Source organism: Puma concolor, chromosome B1 (genome assembly GCF_028749965.1).
Source record: "Puma concolor isolate L17-30 chromosome B1, mPumCon1.1.hap2, whole genome shotgun sequence".
NCBI lineage: Eukaryota > Metazoa > Chordata > Mammalia > Carnivora > Felidae > Puma > Puma concolor.
In genome coordinates, this window is record NC_141670.1 from 119,397,050 (window position 1) to 119,416,050 (window position 19,001).

At 34.1% G+C, this 19,001-nt stretch overlaps 1 protein-coding gene across 4 annotated transcripts in view; it reads left to right on the forward strand.

Annotated features, from left to right (window-relative positions):
* CXXC4 (CXXC finger protein 4) overlaps window positions 1–18,604 on the forward strand; it is a 49,366-nt gene extending 30,762 nt beyond the window's left edge. For 3 of the 4 annotated variants that reach the window (XR_015250316.1, XR_015250314.1, XR_015250315.1), the window contains 2 exons: window positions 11,375–16,393; window positions 18,169–18,604. Coding sequence is in view for 1 of the 4 variants with exons in the window: in XM_086704473.1 (XP_086560599.1) it covers window positions 11,375–11,419 (45 nt within the window). In the remaining 3 variants the exon portion in view is untranslated. Of the gene's footprint in view, window positions 1–11,374 lie in introns of all 4 variants that reach the window. The other variant, XM_086704473.1, reaches the window with a different exon arrangement.
* The last annotated feature ends 397 nt before the right edge of the window (window positions 18,605–19,001 follow it).

A 19,001-nucleotide genomic window follows, 5' to 3' on the forward strand; every position in this document is an offset into this window, starting at 1 on the left:
CTCACTCAGTCAAGTCAGTCAATGTGATGAGCCAAATTAAACACATTCGTGTGCTTCCTCCTTCCTCACCAAAGGCACACCATTGCCATTAATTTCTCTAACTTTTAATGGGGGCGGAGGGTGGGGGAGAGTGTATGTGTGTTTCCCTTTAACTCAATACCTTCGTTTGGTTACTCTTTTCTTTATTTGGCAGACATGGGGAGTTATTCTAAATGTGAATTAGTTTAAGAAAATCATTGTGAAAAGAAATGGTTAAATGCTTGTGAATTCTAGTTGGAGAACATATTTAATAAATATTGGAAAATTTTACTTTTGTTTTGAAAGATAGGTGTGTGGGGGGGGAGCGTAAAACAGATATACATTCTGAGATAAAAAGTAAAGTAACTATGAAGAACTTTCCTTTTTCTTCCTATTAAGGAGAGAATATTTGTGAGGTAAAGAAAGTTAGTGAGTGGTAATAGAGAAGGCTGATGGTTTTCTGGGAGAAAATAGTGATAAACCCGAAGACAGGTGAGATACTAACCCAGAAAGCACTAAAAACCAAGTAGAAAGGAATATTCAAGTCAGGATGCAATGCAGTATCTAGAAGGAACTTTGTCAAGGCAGGATATGGATGTCTGCTTTGCTTCAGCAGTTACAGAAGTTTTGCAAAGAATGGAAACTATAAAATGAGGGAATATAATATTTTTATGACTTCACTCAATACATTTGGTTTGGGAGTCAGAGCTAAAGCTCAAGTTCAGTGGAGTGGCAGCTGAATCAGAGACAAGGAAAACAGATTGTGTTATAGCTGATGTTATTATTTTTACTTATGTCTTTGAAACATTTGGTAGAATAATGCCAAAGTGTAGGTAAAAGAGAATGCTTCCAAGATGGGTGGAAAATGGTGTCCCATTTGGATCTCCTCTGCATCTAAATTCATACTTTAGAGGACATTCTTGAGAACGTGAAGAAGTGTCAAATTGGTGAAAACTCTGCTGAAAGTACAGTTTCCTGGTCAGAAATTAAACACACGCGCGCACACACACACACACACACACACACACACACACACCTGGATGACTGATAGAATCAAAAGGATAATGATCTAAGAGGATGAGAGGGGAAAAGGGTATATGTTTATACACCACCAAGACTTATGGCATTTCTGTATATTTCAGCAATTCTGGCAAATTCCAGAGAAGGTATATTTTCTTCAAAACCTTACAGAGTGAAAAAAAGTGGAATACATTTTAAAAGAAAGATAGACTATGTACATTTAATTCATTTAATTGTGCAGAAAGGATGATTGCTAGTGTTGGTGAATTGGTGGTAGAAAAAATAACTGTGCTGGTGAAAGATTTGTCTATGGGAAATGTTCTTGTGTGTAGATAAGATGAGACCAGTGATGGTTTTGGTGGAGTCAAGAATAAGGGAAAGAGCTAAAATTCTCGGTTGTATATAGATGGATGAAAATTGAAAAGATGTGGAATCTTCTAGTAAGCATTAAATATTTCGTGTGCTCTAATTTTCATCCATGAATAACAAAATAGAGAACACTGGCCTTTTCCGTCCCCAAAGAAATACAGATCTTTTGTGTAAGTCTACTGTAGAGAATTAAATTCTTTATGAAGTGGAGTGGTTTTTGGATTTTCCTCATGTGATTCTCTTCACATGAATATGTTATTTGTGTGGCGTAGAGCTGTGTTTTTCAAACTGCAGGTGACGGAACATTAGTGGTCCATGTGTTGGCTTACCACAAGGATTTTTAGAAAGTAGAACAGAACAGAGTGGAACATAAAATATATGAGTGCAGCACATATAGTAAGAGTACATATTGTTAAACTTCTGTTTCAGTTTGTATGTATACATAAATGTATGTGTATGCATGTACTAGGCTGCTATGTAAAATGTATCTCTAAGTGTTGGTTGCAGTCAAAAAAATTTGAAAAACACTAGTTTAGTGGCAGCAACAACACTATTGAACAAGTCTGTAGTGAGGAAAGAAATTATATTTGTAAATGGAACAATGTTAACAAGATAAAGAGTAAAATTTAAATGTCTTTCTTAAATAGTGTGTCTTCACTTCTCCTAGGCAGGTCTTTACCTATGCTGTATAATCCTGAATACATGGTATGTTACTGAGCACATAGAAAACCCCTGATAAATTCAATTCAATTTAACAAATCTTCAGGTAGGAACTCTTATTTTCTAAGGTTTGTGGTAAGTGCTGTGGATGTATACATACATATATGTTCATACACACACACACACACACACACACACACACACACACAGTTGCTTAAGGACCTTGAATTTTCTTTATTTCTACCTTTTACAATACCCATCGAAATCCCTAACTCTACATCTTAGTCAGCCCTCCATCTAAGATACTTAATTTCCTACTTCATTCTCAACTCTCAATCCAAGAAATGGACACATTTAAAATGATATAATTGAATTAAAATGATATAATCGCTCTGGAAGCAACCTCGTACCTATGTATAAGCCTTGGGATTCCTTGATTCATCCTTGGCTTAGTTCTTCCCCAGATTTAAATAAGAAATACAAATTGCTGTTTATGATCTCTGCTTGGTTACCTCACGTGATTATGTGATGAAGTATTAAGGTTTCTTTAGTGTTCTAGAATTTGTCAAGGAATAAGAAAACAAAAAGAATACTTGCCTTGAACATTTGAACATACTGAGAATCTACAGTATGACTTGTTATTTTAAGTGTATTTTACAGAGTACTGGAAACTCTTGTTTGACCTGAATAAAAAAGAAGTAAAGGAAGAAAAGGAGGGAGGGAGGAAGGGCAGGGAGAGTGTAGTGTTACAGATTAAAGGGAAATCAGAAAGGAGCATATTGGTAGAAAGGATTGTCATGCTCAAGGTCATCTTCTTGAGTCTGGTTTAAAGAAGAGATTGGTAGAAATAGTTAATGTCTCAAAATTTCTGTAAAGATGCCGTAAGTCTTAGCTTAGACCCTCTAGAACCCCTCAGCATTGTTTCTTTTCATTTACCATAATGAAAAAAGTAGTTTCACAGAAACTAGGTTTTGTTTAGTGTTGTGTTTTTTTTTTTTCTTTTAATTTCTCTTTAAGATTAATTAACTCAGGTCTACAGTTAGAAATGTGGCAAAGCCAAGGTGAGAAAACTAATGCTCAAAATGAAAAATAGTGTTTCGGGAGACAGAGGCCATCCTCTACCTATAAACAACTCATTTTTCAAAAATAACTGTAGTTTTTTGTGGCTATACAGAGAACTTCCTGGAAAATACAGAATGTACATGCAAAAAAGACTCCAGAAAAGTGGCAGAAAGAATATTAATCACTACATCTTATAAATTTTATGCTTAAAAAAAAAAGTTAGGCTTATTAATATACTCTGCTGGTTAGTTAGCTTTGTGAAGGTGGCTATGTTTGCACAAAGATGGGGCAAAAGATATTCATAGAAAAAGAAGTAATATATGGAAACTCTCTAAGGAGAAATTTCAATCTAAACATTTGAGGACTTGCTCTAGCACAAGATTTGCTGATATTATGGTAGTGTAGAATGCTTAAGAGTATATATCCTCTTAATGAGGGACATTAACCAACATATATTTCTAAAGAGCTAGATAAACATGTAATAACTTGATAAAGTTAAATTATAATAGTTACTATATGTCATTTAATTTTGTTATTTAAAAAGAAAAAAGGAGAGATACCAAAAACTGCATGTTATTCTCAGAAATATGGTTTTAACCAAGTACATTATTTTGATGATAACATCTTTATGACCAAAACATTTGGAACTGACTCTAAATTCCTCTAAGTAATTCATGGACCTAAAACATTCTCTGTTTTTGGGCTGGGTCTATAGAAGTGGTTGGAATTTTGTCATAGAGGATTCCAAACCAGATGCAGTCCAGTGACCACATCCAAGATGCTAAGGAACTTAGCCTAGTGAGAAAAAGTTTTATTAAAGTTATTTTCACTTTTTATATAATACAGAAAAAAAATATTTCTCAAATTCTCAGATCTATAATAATTCAAAGATAAGCACTGTAATTATAGAGGTTTGGTATAACTATTGTGTTTCATTTGAATACATGTTAGAGACTATCCAAATCATAGCTTTGGTAGTTTTAAAAAGTCACCTCTTCGTATTTTTTAATGTGGCTTCCTATTTCCTCCCATTTTACAAGAATATTTCCACAGTTCACTGTCTACTTTAAAATCAATCAACATCTTCAAAATGGTCCAACAACTTGATCAAGAAAAGAATGATGGTCGTTTTTCAATAGCTGATCAGCAGTGATCTTACCTAAAGGTATCATTGCATGAAACAGGATTAGTAGAGTGACTCTGAGGGGACATAGAATTATCTAACTTTTGTCTGTCAGATAGGTAGGTAGGTAGGTAGGTAGGTAGATAGATTAAGATTCATTTATCATATAACCACATGTATTTGTATATATATTCATAAGTGAAATCTAAGCATATGGAACATATAAGTAGAATTAATTCTAATCATTTTTATAGTATTGATGTTATTAATCTAATTTTTGCTTTTTAATCTGTTTTACATTTAATTTCCTTTCACACTCCCTCTAAGAACTTTTAACATAGGGTTAAAAATACTGTATATAATTGTTTTTCAGAAACACCTTTTTAATTTGTGGACTGTTGAAATTTTTTCTTCTTTCTGCGTACCATCCCCTTACAGTTTATTTTTATATGTCCAAGAACATTTTCATCACTAAACAACTCATCTATAACACAATAAACTTATTTATTAGAAAGATGTGACTTGAAGTGTTTTTACCAAAATCAGTTGAAATATAATCCTACATAGCATTATGAAGAGACTTGCTTAAATACAGTAGTTGCATTAAATACTAGGACCAAAAGTGGGCGCCTTTTTTGTCACTTTGGGACCCATGTCCAAGTCATGGCGTTCAGCTGTTACTTTCCTTTCTACCAACCCACTCCTATTCTTTAGACACACATTCTCCTTTAGGCAGTTATTTTCCTAACGGGCTCTACCACCACATTGATGTGACGTTAGCATCTGTATTACATACTATAACAACTCAGCTTTCCATCTACAAAGGTTAGCTAGGTTTGTCTTGTAAAACGTCATGCTGTCGTAGTCTAAAACCATCACAGTGGTGATGGTGAGGGTGGTGGTGTTCATGTAGGAGGAGGCGGAAGAGGAAGAACTGTCAATATTGGCAAAGCAGGAGGAGTGGTAGGAGCAATGGCCCGCGGAGAATGGATACTAATGAAAAAACCATTGCGAGTTCTCCACCATTAATCAGAGAAATCCTGGCCATAAACGTCAATTTGAAAACCAAAAAAGTTGAGTTCTCCTTATAATCATATTTAAGGCCTCCAAAAAAGTGGGTCATAAAACATATCCAGTTACTCATTTGGTTCTTTCTTTCATTTAGAAAGGGGCCTAATATTCCAGTTAGTGGTAATACTGATAAGTATTTTTAGTTGACATCTGGATAATGGCCAAAACAAAATGTGAGTATACAAAAATGTGAGTATAATATATATATTACACAGTTATATGATAAATGAATCTGAATTATGAGGAAAGTTAGTCTGATGCATATCACATATGTGATATATATATATATATATCATGATATATCACAAATAGATATCATACATATATATCATATCACACATATGATATATATCACATAGTATATAAGGCATATATATTACAATAGAACAGACAAAGAAAGGTGTAATCTAAAAAGTAGAAGCTATACTTATATTAATTTATATATTTTAATTGAGGTATTGTTAACAAATAAAGTTGTTTATGATTGTAATAACAGTAAGTTGTTAGACTGTGAGATTATCATATATCACAAATAATTGTTCTCTCAGATTTACTGACCTATGCTATACTTGTGCTTGCTAAAAGTTCTAGCAAAGTTAGTGGGTTACTGGTCTATGATTTCTACAATATATTAATTATAAATAGGATATAGAAAAATATTTCTGCTGAAAAATTGTTGGTATGTCTCTAACATTTTCTAGGTATCATTTTAGATCATAATTATTAATTTTATCGATGTACTGTGTGTATTCCCACCCACAATATTGTATATAGAATAAAATTTTTTCTTCTCCATGTAGGTTTTGAAATTTTGTCAGTAAAAGAAATTGAGAACCTATATAACTTGATGTTTTAGCATTCTTTGTGAACCAAATCAGAAAAAAAAAATGTAGTTTTCTTCACCATCAGGAATCCTTTTCCTTTTCTTAACGCAAAATACTCTAAAGTTTTGAAGTTTCATATGAAGCCGAAACAAAATATAATCAAATATCTAAAGGCAAACATTGGTACCTACTATTATCTTTTGTCATACTTGCATACTTTCTATTGCAAAATTTCAGTGATTCATTAAGGTGTCAAGTTCTTATGTGACAAGGTGAGCCAAATGCTGTGAGGTGTTCCCAGTTTCAAGGTCTTAGATGCTTGGAGTCTAAGAAACATAGGGGATTCCTCACAGGAAAACTATTTCAGCAGAGTTTAAAAGAGGCTGTATTGGCTAACTGCAGTCCTAAATTGCTTTGCTTTTGGTTGGAAAAAGTATACTTCACATCATTATATGAGAATCGAAAAATGATCGGATGATTTCCATTTCTTTAATTAATAATAAATGGGAAAACTAGAAATAATTTTCTGATTAGTAGAAGAATAACAGTCGCCCAAAACACTCCAGGTTGGAAATCATTGTATTAGAACCATCCTGTTGTTTCACAGTAGAATTCTGAAGACCCAGGTGAATCACTGAGATTTTTGGATTCAAAAGTATATGAATAAATATTAGATATATTTAACTTTAGTTACAGAATTTTCAAATGTCATAATTATTATCTCAATTTATAGACTTATGCATTCTGAAGTAAATTTCAACATCAAGTTGCCTTTAATTTGCCCTTTGAAAGTTCATGTCTAGCTTTATTAAAATGATGAGTATTGTTTAGTGCTGTACTTTATATATTGTAAAAAAGGTATAGATATCCCATTTTCAGCTTTCAGGGGGTGAATTTTTTTAGACTTGCCATATTTTATTTTTTTTCATTTAAAATTTTTATTTTAGAGAGAGAGAGAGGGAGAGCAAATGGAGAGGGGCAGAGAGAGAAAGAAAGAGAGAGAGAGAGAGAGAGAGAGAGAGAGGGAATCTTAAGCAGGCTCTGTGCTCAGAGGGGGGCCCGCAGTGGGGCTCAATCCCATGACCCTGGAATCACAGCCGTTGGATCATAACCTGAGCTGAAATCAAGTCAGATGCTCAACCGACTGAGCCACCCAGCCACCTCTGGACTTGCCATATTTTAAACAAAAGTGTGTAGATGCAGGCTCAACCTGAAGATGTCACAGTTCACGTGACTGCTCAACAGGCACAAAAAAAGAAAAAAATACTCAAATTCTAAGGTGGCAGCTTTTGGTAGTTTTGTGTATTTTAGGTTGTTTAATTTATGTCTTCATTGCTGATTTAACAGAACTTAAATAATACCATTGCCGGAGGCAGATTGATAATTTTTTGCATTCATTTTTTAATGTCAGTGTAAACTGTACTTGGGTTTGGGTTATATCATTCCTTTATTCAAGAAAGTATCATTGCTTTTTAAAGTTATTTAGGAGGGAAACAGAAGCCAGCCCTTTAAGCTCATTAGTTTAATTTCTTCGGTATGTGGCTCTGGCTTTCATAGGGATGAATTCTCTGGAACACCATGCTTTACAGCAATACCGGAAGGAGAACTGAGGGCTGCAGGTTTCTCCACAGTCCTCCTGGGAGCAGGCTGTTTTTTGTCAGTGTTTGCACCTGCAGGAGCAGCGAAGGCTGTCTTAAACAATGCTGATCAACTCAATTCTATTCTTTACCTCTCCACCCCCTTCTCTTCCTGGGGAATCTGGCTTTCCTGTCACTCAGGATAATGATTTCCTGCAAGCATCACTGAGATCCAGAAAGTCACTGTAATCTCATCAGGAGTGTGATTCCCCAGCTGGGACTCTCGAATTTATATAACCCCTAAGGTAGCTAGGCAGGGTGCTTAGTCCCTCATTGGTGTGTTGAATCCACACAACATTTGAAATAAAAGTTCTCTTACAAAGATGACCTCATTCATTGACAGGATTAGAGAAGACATGTCCCCAAATTAGTACAGACTTAATCAAAAATATATAATTTAAACAATATTTTATGTATGAAAACAAACAGTGTTGCCTTACCCATCTTGGCAGAAAAGAACTCAGTCCAGATATAAAGTAAATTTCCACTGAACCAATACAAATCAGGCAGGAGATTGGGCATGCATTTTCTGCTTTGTGTGACCTATGGGGGACCCTAAGGAGTTTTATTACTTTTTTAATCCTGAAATAACATTTAGAGGAACCTCACTTCAAGCTTCTGGTGAATGCCTTGATAATTTGTTCTAATTAACGCACCATTGGTTTTCCTGTTTTCTCACACATTTTAGGTGATTTCCCAACAAATCATTTTTAGGCTTCATGACCTCATAAATCTTCATATAAGGGAGAGATCGTTTTTAAAAGATGCCTCCCTGCTAATCTTCACCTTTACCCTACAGCAGTGGATGGTCTGTACCTTAGGTGTGGAGATACGTACTGGTCTCAATGTATGCATAATAATACACACACATCCCAGTGCTATTATTTTGTGACAAGATGCATTAGTAAAGAAAACCAGCTCTCTGTTTTTCTCATATTTGCATTATCTAATTAATTTTTAGTGGTAAAAAGCATTGAGAAATGATTATCTTTCTCCTCACAATAATGACCTTTGATCTCAGGTGGCATTTTATAAAGCTTGCTTTTTCTAAATATTGCAAATAAAACTGAGTAATGGAAAAGGGCACAGGAAGAGCAAAGAGCTGGAAAAGAGATTTCAAAATATATCTAAGACATAAGGAGTTCACCTCATTTAAAAAATGTACTCCATACATTTTTCTGTTTATCTTCATAAACATATATGTTTATCAAGATACAAGATTATCTAAGTATATACTTACAGTCTTGTTTCCAGTTGGCATCTGAGAGTAAATTGGCATCTCTATGTCATATTCTATACATGTAAATGTGAATATATATGAATATATATGCACATGTTTATTTTTCATATGTGAATCTGTAATTGCATGGATATGTTTGGATCTAACTTATCTTGTTAAAAATGACTACATTTATATAAGTGTGCATACTTATATAAAATTTATTCTTAGTTGGCATCAGGCAGCAAGCTTAGCATCTGGTATAAACGTCTAAGTTTTCATTTACTGCTTGTGTGTGTGTGTGTGTGTGTGTGTGTGTGTGTGTGTAAAGCATGAATATTAGAATGAATATGTTGTTTTTTATGAGTTCATATAGTTCCTTTAATAGTGATTAAATAAATGTAATGAGCATATATAATTATATTTATCATTCAAAAGTTAATTTTGGAAAGTAGGAAAGGAGTTTTTCTTATCAAGCAAATCAAATGATGGAGATTCCGGTATGCATAGTGAGCTGGAGAGAAGAAAACATTACACCATGAGGAGTAAGGATTAAAATATTAATAAGTACTAGTTATGTGGGAATAATAGACTTCCTTATTTGCATTTTTAAACAATACTTCACAAGTTAAATACTTTTGTATATACATGGGTACAAACTTGCATTAGAATCAGTTTGGGGCACCTGTCCGGTAGAGCATGGGACTCTTAATCTCAGGGTCGTGAGTTTGAGCCTCACATTGAGAGTAGAGTTTATTTTAAAAAATAATCAGGGTGCCTGGATGGCTTAGTTGGTTAAGCTCCAACTCTTGATTTTGACTTAGGGCATGATCTCTTGGTTCGTGAGATCGAGCCCCACTTTGGACTCTGTGTTGACAACGCGTAGCCTACACGGGATTTTCTGTCTCCCTCTCTCTCTGCCCCTCCCTGCTCACTCTCTCTCTCTCTCTCTTTCAAAATAAATAAACATTTAAAAAATAAAAATAATAACTAAAGAATCGTTAGTTTGTTCTTACATATTCATCTTCAAATTTATTGTGTTGACTGCAGGGACAAGTTTTTAAAAACTCTTTCTAGTACAAATAGTGAAAAGTGGCTTTGCTTTCCAAAATGGTTATTCTTTTCATTTACATTTCAGTGGACATCTTAATTAATACACTCATTTTTAGTTGACATTAACACAATAGGACTGTGTCAACCAAATAAGTCAAATGTGAGACAGTAAATCAAAGCTAGTTTCAGTTATTAAGGAGTACTTACAGTAGAATTTTTCATGTATATTCTGAAATATGAAGTTCAAGTGCTATTAACACTGTCTTAAGATGTGTTTACAAGAAGTGCGTGTGTGTGCGTGTGTGTGCGTGTGTGTGTGTGTGTGTGTGTGTGTGTGTGTGTGTGTGTTCGCATTCTGTACCTACTCAATAATTTGGTAACATTCAACATGTCAATTTATATACTTAATTATCCTAGCATCCATCTTATATTCTACACAGGCTTGTTGGATGGTCTAAGGAATAGTACCAGCTCTCTTTCATTAGCCCCTATAGGAAAATTTACTCTTAGCTTATTGTTTCTTATGTACTTTCAATATGTTCTCATGTGATTCTGTTTTTTAAAGAAGAGTATAGTATAATGAATTACTGTAATGTTAATATATAGAAGAAAATTCAATCCTATACCGTTTTTCTGACAAAAAAAAAAGTCCCACAGTGACTTTAACGTTTCTGTTAAAAGAATTGCTCATACTTTTGTTGCTAACTTATTACTCCTTTGAAAAACGATAGTATTTTTATGGTATAAAAGTTATGCTCCATTGAGTATCGTTGGCTAGTGTAAGTTTGTTTCATACATATGACCTTAATTTGTTGAAAATGCAGACTTTAAAATAGTGGTACATAGTTGTTAAATGATAGAAGTAACATCGATGTAATATTTATTGTTGTCCTGTTATAAAAGAAATTCCCCAGAATAAAGAAACTACTTCACTGAATTCTCTAAGCAGCAACCTTACATAGAGGTGCATAGGTACACAGCAGATACAGACTTTCTGGCTGGACTTCCTACTACTGATTAATAGCTTCAACCTTCCCATTTATTCTGATGGTTATCCATGTTCTAGGCTGTGTTTCTGGTATTTTTTAGACTAATGTGTTTTAATCATTATATTCAGTAAATTATCATTAATTTCAACATTCTAATTTTTGTAATGTTCTAAGATTGAGCATTTCTTTTTTATTAAATGTTGAAATATACAAGTCATTATGTTGTGTATTGCTGACTAAAAATATTGCTGAAGTGTAAAGGAGAAAAATCTAATTTTATATTGGCATAGAAAAAAAGCTTAACTTGTTTTCTTGCTCTTTTTTTATAGAGAACACCTGTTCCCAGCGCTGAAGCATTCCGATGGTTCTTTTAAAGCAGTAGTATATCTTATTTTCAAGGCATTTGGAAGTGAAGGGCAAACTAATGTCTTGTTTTAAGAAACTGCTTAGTCCACCACTGAAGAAAATATCCAGATATTATTTTCATTTTATGTATAGGGGTTTCTTCAAAACAAAACAAAACAAAACAAAGGAAAAGAAAAAAAGACATATAAAAATAATCTGGGAGTTTGGGGAATTGGCCAGTCTATTTACTTTCAATACACTGATTCTTTCTTTGATGTAATTTAGCTATACTAGTGAAGTTGTTGTCTATTTTGGAAGTGGCTGTAAAAAAATAAGTTTGGGTAAACCCCTGCTGTAAAATCATGTATCTTTGCAAAGTACATATCTATACTTCATTTTCAAATATATGTGTTTCAGTACTGTAAACTGTACAGATAGCAGCTTGTATTTTGTGTGTTTAGACACAAGGAGACAATCATGTCTGAGCATCTATGGAGATTAACAGTTTGTACACAACAGTATGGTTCTGCGAGTTAAATCTGGAGCAATAAATTTTAGCTTTAACTATTTTTTGCCAGTTGTTTCTAGAAGCAGCAACAGCAGTGGCATGTTTTGCCATGCATCTTTCCGTAGAGACTTGATGCCAAGTTTTACAAGACTAAAAGATGATGATGCATCCAGCAATTACCTTCAGTTGTATTGTTATAAGAGGGGGAAGATGTTATGAAAGTTTCAATTAATCTTTTGAGCACTATATTAGAGTAGTGGTTATGCACTTGCATTGCTTACAAACGAGCTGTACAGAAGGGTATACCTCCCAAATACTTAGTGTAGTTGACTTGTCTTGGGTTGCACTGTAAGGCGGAGTACTCACAGTAGTTGGAACATGCAGCATCAGTTGTATAACTTTTTTTTTTTAAATCAGTGTTTTCTAGGATACAGAGAAAAGTATCATATCTTAGGGGAGAAATTCATGATTGATTTTTTTTTTCTCAGCCCAGCATGGGGTATATGTATTTTTTGTTTGTTTAAAATTCGCTCTCTCTCTCTCTCTCTCTCTTTCTCTTTCTTTTGGTAGGAAAAAGAAACTTTTGATAAAATGTATCCAAATGTTTTAATTCCATGTATGAAATGAAATGGGTAGTTTGTTTTAAAACTTGACTACGTAAAGACCTCCTGCATTGAGACATGGCTAGGTATATTTTTAAGTTAAAAAAATTAAACACATTTATAGAAGTGAGGCTTTTAAATCTCTTTTTATCTCCTTTTCTCATAGCCTCCCAGTTGGATCACTGGCCTTCCCCTAGGCCCTCAGTGGAATGTTCCATTGCTCCTATTCCCATTTTTGTCACTTGATGCTTTCATTCCTGAGAAGGCAAGGCCACATTCTGTGGAGTTCCATAAATGCAAACAGCCCCAAACACAAAGAAGCTAATGTTTCATAGGATCTGTGCTACCTTTTCACGTAGGATTTGGTTTTCTTAAGGCAGTCAAGGTTCCTAAGTCTGTCCCAGGAGGACAGATACGTTACTTGTGATGACATGATACCTAGGGAGTTTATTTCATTTCTGTTTCTTGCCAGATTATAAAGTCTATTCTCATCTTTAGGAATAAAATAGAGTTTAGTGAAAATACATGGAGGATCGAAGTTGCCATGTTACTGTAACTTTTGTTCTTTATCCACTAGCCTGCTGAAAAACGTTAGCAAGATGGATCACACAGAGGAAAATAACCTGAGAAGAGAAAGGGTGATGAAAAGGACTGTAAAGTTTTAGAAAGACTAGCAGATTAATAATTTTAAAAGGCTAGTTGTAGTTGTGAATGGGAAATAATATCACAGGAGATTTTAAAAAGCACAGAAGGAGCACTTCCTCATCAGAGCATGGGTGGGAGGGGTAGAGAAGGCACCTGCAAATGCCAATGTGAAAAACAAGTGACTAAACCTGCCTAGAATATGAACGCAAGGTCTCCACTTATGGTTGAATGGCCTTTTTAAGGAAATTTTATTATGTATTACACCTATCCATGTTTAAAGAAGAAAACTAAATAATCACGAGCTAAAATGCGCTTAAAATGTATGTTAATTTTGAGATAGCTTTCTGCTTGATGTATATTCCGTTGAGGGTTTCTAGTTAGAATTTCTGTTTCTGCTGTGGGACCAATGGGAACTATAGGAGTTCTTTCTTGTCCACTTTTATTTGATTTTTCTTACTTTTAAACCAATTTGCTAATTAATTACAAGTAAGTGAAAACTTACTTCCACACTTGAATGGTAAGTTTGCCTTGCTATTTGGAAAACGACAATTATCACTATAGGATTGAAGCAAACGTCCGTTCGGGCTGTATCAGGCATACAATAACGGATAAAGATCGCACAGCAATGTACTGAGAGTCTAAAATACATGCTAGTATTGCATGTCTCGATGTGTTTTTGTTTGTTTTCTTAAAGAACTAATGAATCTGTATATTGTAAAATGTGGTGTTTTACATGTCAATTCAGTTTTTTAATGAAAAAAATGTTGATTATGGAAATGGAAAAGTGCAGCTTTTCTTTAATTCTCTTACATGTTTTTGTTCTCGATATTGTTCTTTTACGTCACCCATTTTTTCAATGATTTTGGTAAAACTCTATTTAGATAATGTAGGGTGCATATAAGGTTCTCGTTGGTGATGTCGAAGAAAGATGTTACTCTTCCAGCCTCCCTCTGGTTCTCTTCCCTGTAAGTCCATATACTGAGAACTTGTAAAGGATGTCATTATAACCCTAAGGGAATTATTTAAAGGTTTACATTTTTCATGATTCTAAAATACCCAATGACATGTAACTTTTGAAAATTCCTTGCTGTATGTTTCATATTCAGTACCAAGAAAATTCAGAACATGGCAATCAGAATATAGATCATGGCGGACTATACAACTTAAAAATTACGTATCGGATAAGTCCAATCACAAAGTTTTTAAGAGAGATCTACATACACAGATGTCTTACCTTCCCTACGAAGTAAGGAGATAAGAAGACGCACATACCGTAAGCATTTGGGGACAGCTGGAAAATACGTAGGACGTTGGTACATAGTACAGTGAAGTGTTTTCCTTGTCAGCTGTCACTCGGCACCCTAAACATCCCAAGAGCATCATCATGCAAACTTCCCTCTGTCCAGGCCTTCAGACCAAAGTGGCTTTCTGATGGATTTTGCCTGTCTGTTCCCAAGTGGAGGCATATTTACAAATCAGAAATGTGTCCATCTTTAGGAGAGAAAACAGTGATAGTCTTCCTCCAGTGTAAGAGTATTTAAGAGCATCTCGTGGTTGCTTAATCCCCAGTAGCCAACTTCCTTCTATACACATTCACAGGGAACAAGACATGGTGGGCTTCCTATGAATTCCTATTAAGCAATCACTACAGAAAGGAATATCCCCTTCCTTTCATTTAGAACCCCTGGCATGTAAGTTGTACAATTAATACTAAAGCTTACAAAGTCTTTAGGCTGATAGTATCTGTAATCAAATAATGAACAAGGGAAAGCAGTTAAATGAACACACTATTCAGGGTCAAATATGTTCAGCAAAAAGCCGTGGTGGGTCTTTGATCATGGTTAGATTCACAGTGATATCAAACAGTTGGTTCTCATGTAACAGCTAAATGTTTCACATTTTGTTTTTATTAAATTTGGCAGTTTCACACTGAGATCTGTATTCCTAGTGAATAAAAGACAGCTACTATGTTCGGAGGGATTCCATTTTCACAATGGCAAGGAAGTCTGAGATTTCAGGAACGTGGGCCACAAAATGTACTCCTTTCAGTGTTCCCCTCTTCTGAACTGTGCAGTCATCTATTAAATTTTCTAATAGATATTTGTGTAAGGTGTATGTATGCTTGTGCAATTATAAAAAAAAAAGCAGTTTTGGAAAACAGTGTATTTATTAAAGAAAATTACTTATGGGGCATGTACAAAACTGTAAAAAAAAAAAAAGCTACAAAAAAAAAAAAAAAACACATTCGATTTGCCCAGTAAAGTTGTTTTTGTGAAATTTCTGTGTTGTTGAATAAAGGACTTTAGTATTCAAAATATCTCTATTTTTCCATGAACAAATTTTTATTTGTGGGAATTTAAGTAATGGACATGTGATCCTGATAATCTGATTTTGTTTATGATAAAACAAAAGTGTATAATTCTACACTTGCCCTTATGTCAGCAGAATGAATACTGTATATAAATCTTTCATAAAATACGGCAGTTTTGTTCATTTTGTTTTTCCTCATAGATTTTTGTCTTTCTCAGAGAGTTAAAGAAAAGGAAAAAGAAGAACATGGTTCTTTTCACATTTCTAGAGGATATTTTTTGTTGTTGTTGAAAGCTTTAAAAGGTCACCTAAATAGAGGAAGAAATGAATGTATCCAAACTTTTCTCCTTCCTTCTCCATCCTAAGTGTGCCAGGAGAAAGCATCCCATGAATCCCTTGTGCCATGAATGGAAAGTCCTGGTGATAATACTTGAAAGCATTAAAGTTCATGAAGAAATGTGCAACACTGGAATTCTATCTTCAGCCATTCCCAGCAATACTCTGAGATTAAATTTTTATTGTCGTACTTTTTAAAAAAATTTTTATGGAATATGATGGTCTGCCCACGCTGCTTATTGTTTTGGTGGTGAATATGCTTAACCCCTACTTACCTCACTGTTTCTCAGAACAAAGCTCTAATTTTTTCGATGCCTCATAAACTACAAGAAATGTAGAACACAATTTTATATCTTGGAAATCCTTAATGTGATGGCAAACACCGAACTTCAAACAATTGAAAGAGTCCATGTCCACAGAAAATAATACCACATTAGAAGATGTTTGTCGATTTTATAAATTTCAGGGTGTGTTCTTTTAGTATAATACCTCAAACGTAAAATACCTTGGCCCTGACAACAGAATTAGATCGCATAGTGTGCGAAGGAAGAATTAGGTAACTTGAATTACGAGAGTTTCTGGATACTCAGCAATATTTTCAGGTGAGTTGTTGTGCTTGTTTATTACATTTTGGAGTAAGCAACAATAGGGCAAAAATATAAAACTGGGTTTTTATAGAAAATACTTTCCTTACTTGAAATCTTCAAGTAAGGTTTATTTGTAGTGATAAGAGAATAATGCTTCAAAATAGTTTGAATTAACCATGAAGGGAGAGGGGAGGAGTTCTATACCTTATTTAGACGTTGAGCCAGATAACAGTTTCATATGGTTTCTGCAAAATCATGTATTTTTTTAAGAGTGTTTATGGGTAAAAGTTATCTTTATTTGCATGTTTTATGCAGAAGCTATTCTCCATTTTATTTCTACTCTTGTCTTTATTCTGTCTCTTTTTAATGGTGAAAATTGTTATTTGAGGTAAACGGGCTGAACACAAATTTGTTTTATCTGCATGCCCTACATAAGTAGAGTAGTTATGAAAAAAAATTATTCTTATTTGGCAATTTTATTTCTAATCTTCTAGTATCTTGGCTTAAGATCTGTCTTTGTGTCCTTTGCAATTCACATATTTTGGCCAATTTTTAAAGCAATATTTCTTATTTTTAATGTACTTATATAAAATTAAATGTCAACCAAATTATCTTTAGTCTAAGTCGCTTTGTTTATCATATGTTACTTAAGACAAAAATCATTCTGGTACCAGGTGTTATAATTTCACAAGTTGGAAGCAGTGTAGAGATCTCTTTCCAAGAACAGTACTTTTAAAAGCTACTCTTATCCTGTATAAATCCTGCATGTAAAGCATTTTTAATACAGGACTGAATTACATGACTTGTCCAGTATTTAGATGGTAGGAGAATCTGACTGCCTGGTTTGAATTATGACCTTCTGCTTATGACTTTTCTGAAAAGTGATCTTCTATCTAAATTATATGGCTTCAGGAAACCTGCACAATTTGGAAGGGAAGTTAGAAAAAAACACAGTTAAATGATACTTTTTTTACTTTTGGTACCATCATAAGACAGGTAGCTGAAAATTCATATTCATTGTATCCTTCAAGAACTTTTCTCATGTTTGCATGAATAGCCTTATGATTTTATTTATAACTTTTATTGGTAAATGTTTATAATTTGTAATTTTATTTATTAATGTTGAATTAATATGTGTGTGTGGCTGGATATAGAAAGATCAATCTGTGTGTGCATATGTGTGTGTGGTTTTTTCAGGCAGCAGAGTTGAAGTAGTTAAGGATCAGTGTAGGTCTCATTAAACATGTTTTATGGCTAAGAGTGTCAGTGTTGTGCCATTGCAATTGAATTTGATGACTCAGCATCTTACAATACTTAATCTGTTCTCTGGGAATCAGAAAACTTGGGGAACCTACATGGAATCTTTTGGTCTTAAGTGCTTTTACTTCAGTCACTATGTCCTACTTTTAGTTATTTAAGGGTCTGTACTCAAAATTATGTATACAATTTGTTCCCCAAATACATTACTTCCCTTTAATAATTTTTACATTTTAGGTATATTTATATACTATTCGTTATTTATTTATCTGTATGTATATTTGAGTGTCAAGTGCACATCCAACCACTAATAGATGACTTAATCCATAGCTTATATATTTTGACCATATGGAAAAAGCCTGTATTCCCCCCCAAATTCATGATATCTACAGAGCAGCAGTAAGAAGAATGTTGTGAATATTGTGTGTGTGTGTGTGTGTGTGTGTGTGTGTGTGTGTGTGTGTTGGCAAACCAGCAATTGATTTAATTCCTCATTATTCAACAAGTTTTATTGTGTATCTTCAATGTGCCAGCTACTGGGAATATCAAGATGAATAAAACATGATTCCTGACACATTTACCATCACCATGGAACTCAATCAAATGGTTGAAATAAATACACAAATAAATAAAAACAGTGGAAAGTGTTGTGAATGGAGCAGGCATCATGTGAAGGAGTGGCAAGAAGAGATAGAGTGAAGCTCTTGAATTTCACATTCTTCACGGTTGAAAGAAGAGGGCAAGGCTTGAGCACTCCTGGGATATCAAACCTGAGAGTAAAGTAGTGAGCCAAAGAGATGGGAATTGCAGGAAAGAAAAAGACAAAGTTCAAAAGACCTGAGAGATACTACCTTCCTAGTCTAAGTTGCAATAATTTCTCATGGGGATTGCAGGAATACCTTGAAGATATTGTGGGTTTAGTTCCAGACCACCATAAAGCAAATATTGCAATAAAGCGAGCCAAACTAATTTGGTGTCTCAGTGCATTTAAAAGATGTTTATACTGTACTGTGGTCTATTAAGTGTGTGACAGCATTCCTTCTTAAAAAAAAACAATGTTCATTCCTTAATTAAAAAATACTTTATTGCTAAAATATGCTAATCATCATCTGAGATTTCAGAGAGTTGTAATCTTTTTGCTGGCTGGAGGGTCTTGCCTTGATGTTGGTGCCTACTAACTGATCAGGGTGGTGATTGCCAAGGGTTGGGGTGGCTGTGGCAATTTCTTAAATTAAGACAACAAAGAAGTTTGCCAAGTGATTGATTCTCCTTTTATGAATGATTTCTCGTAGCAAACGATGTTTGAAACATTGTAACTACAGTAGACCTCTTTCAAAATTGGAAACAGTTCTTTCAAACCCACTTG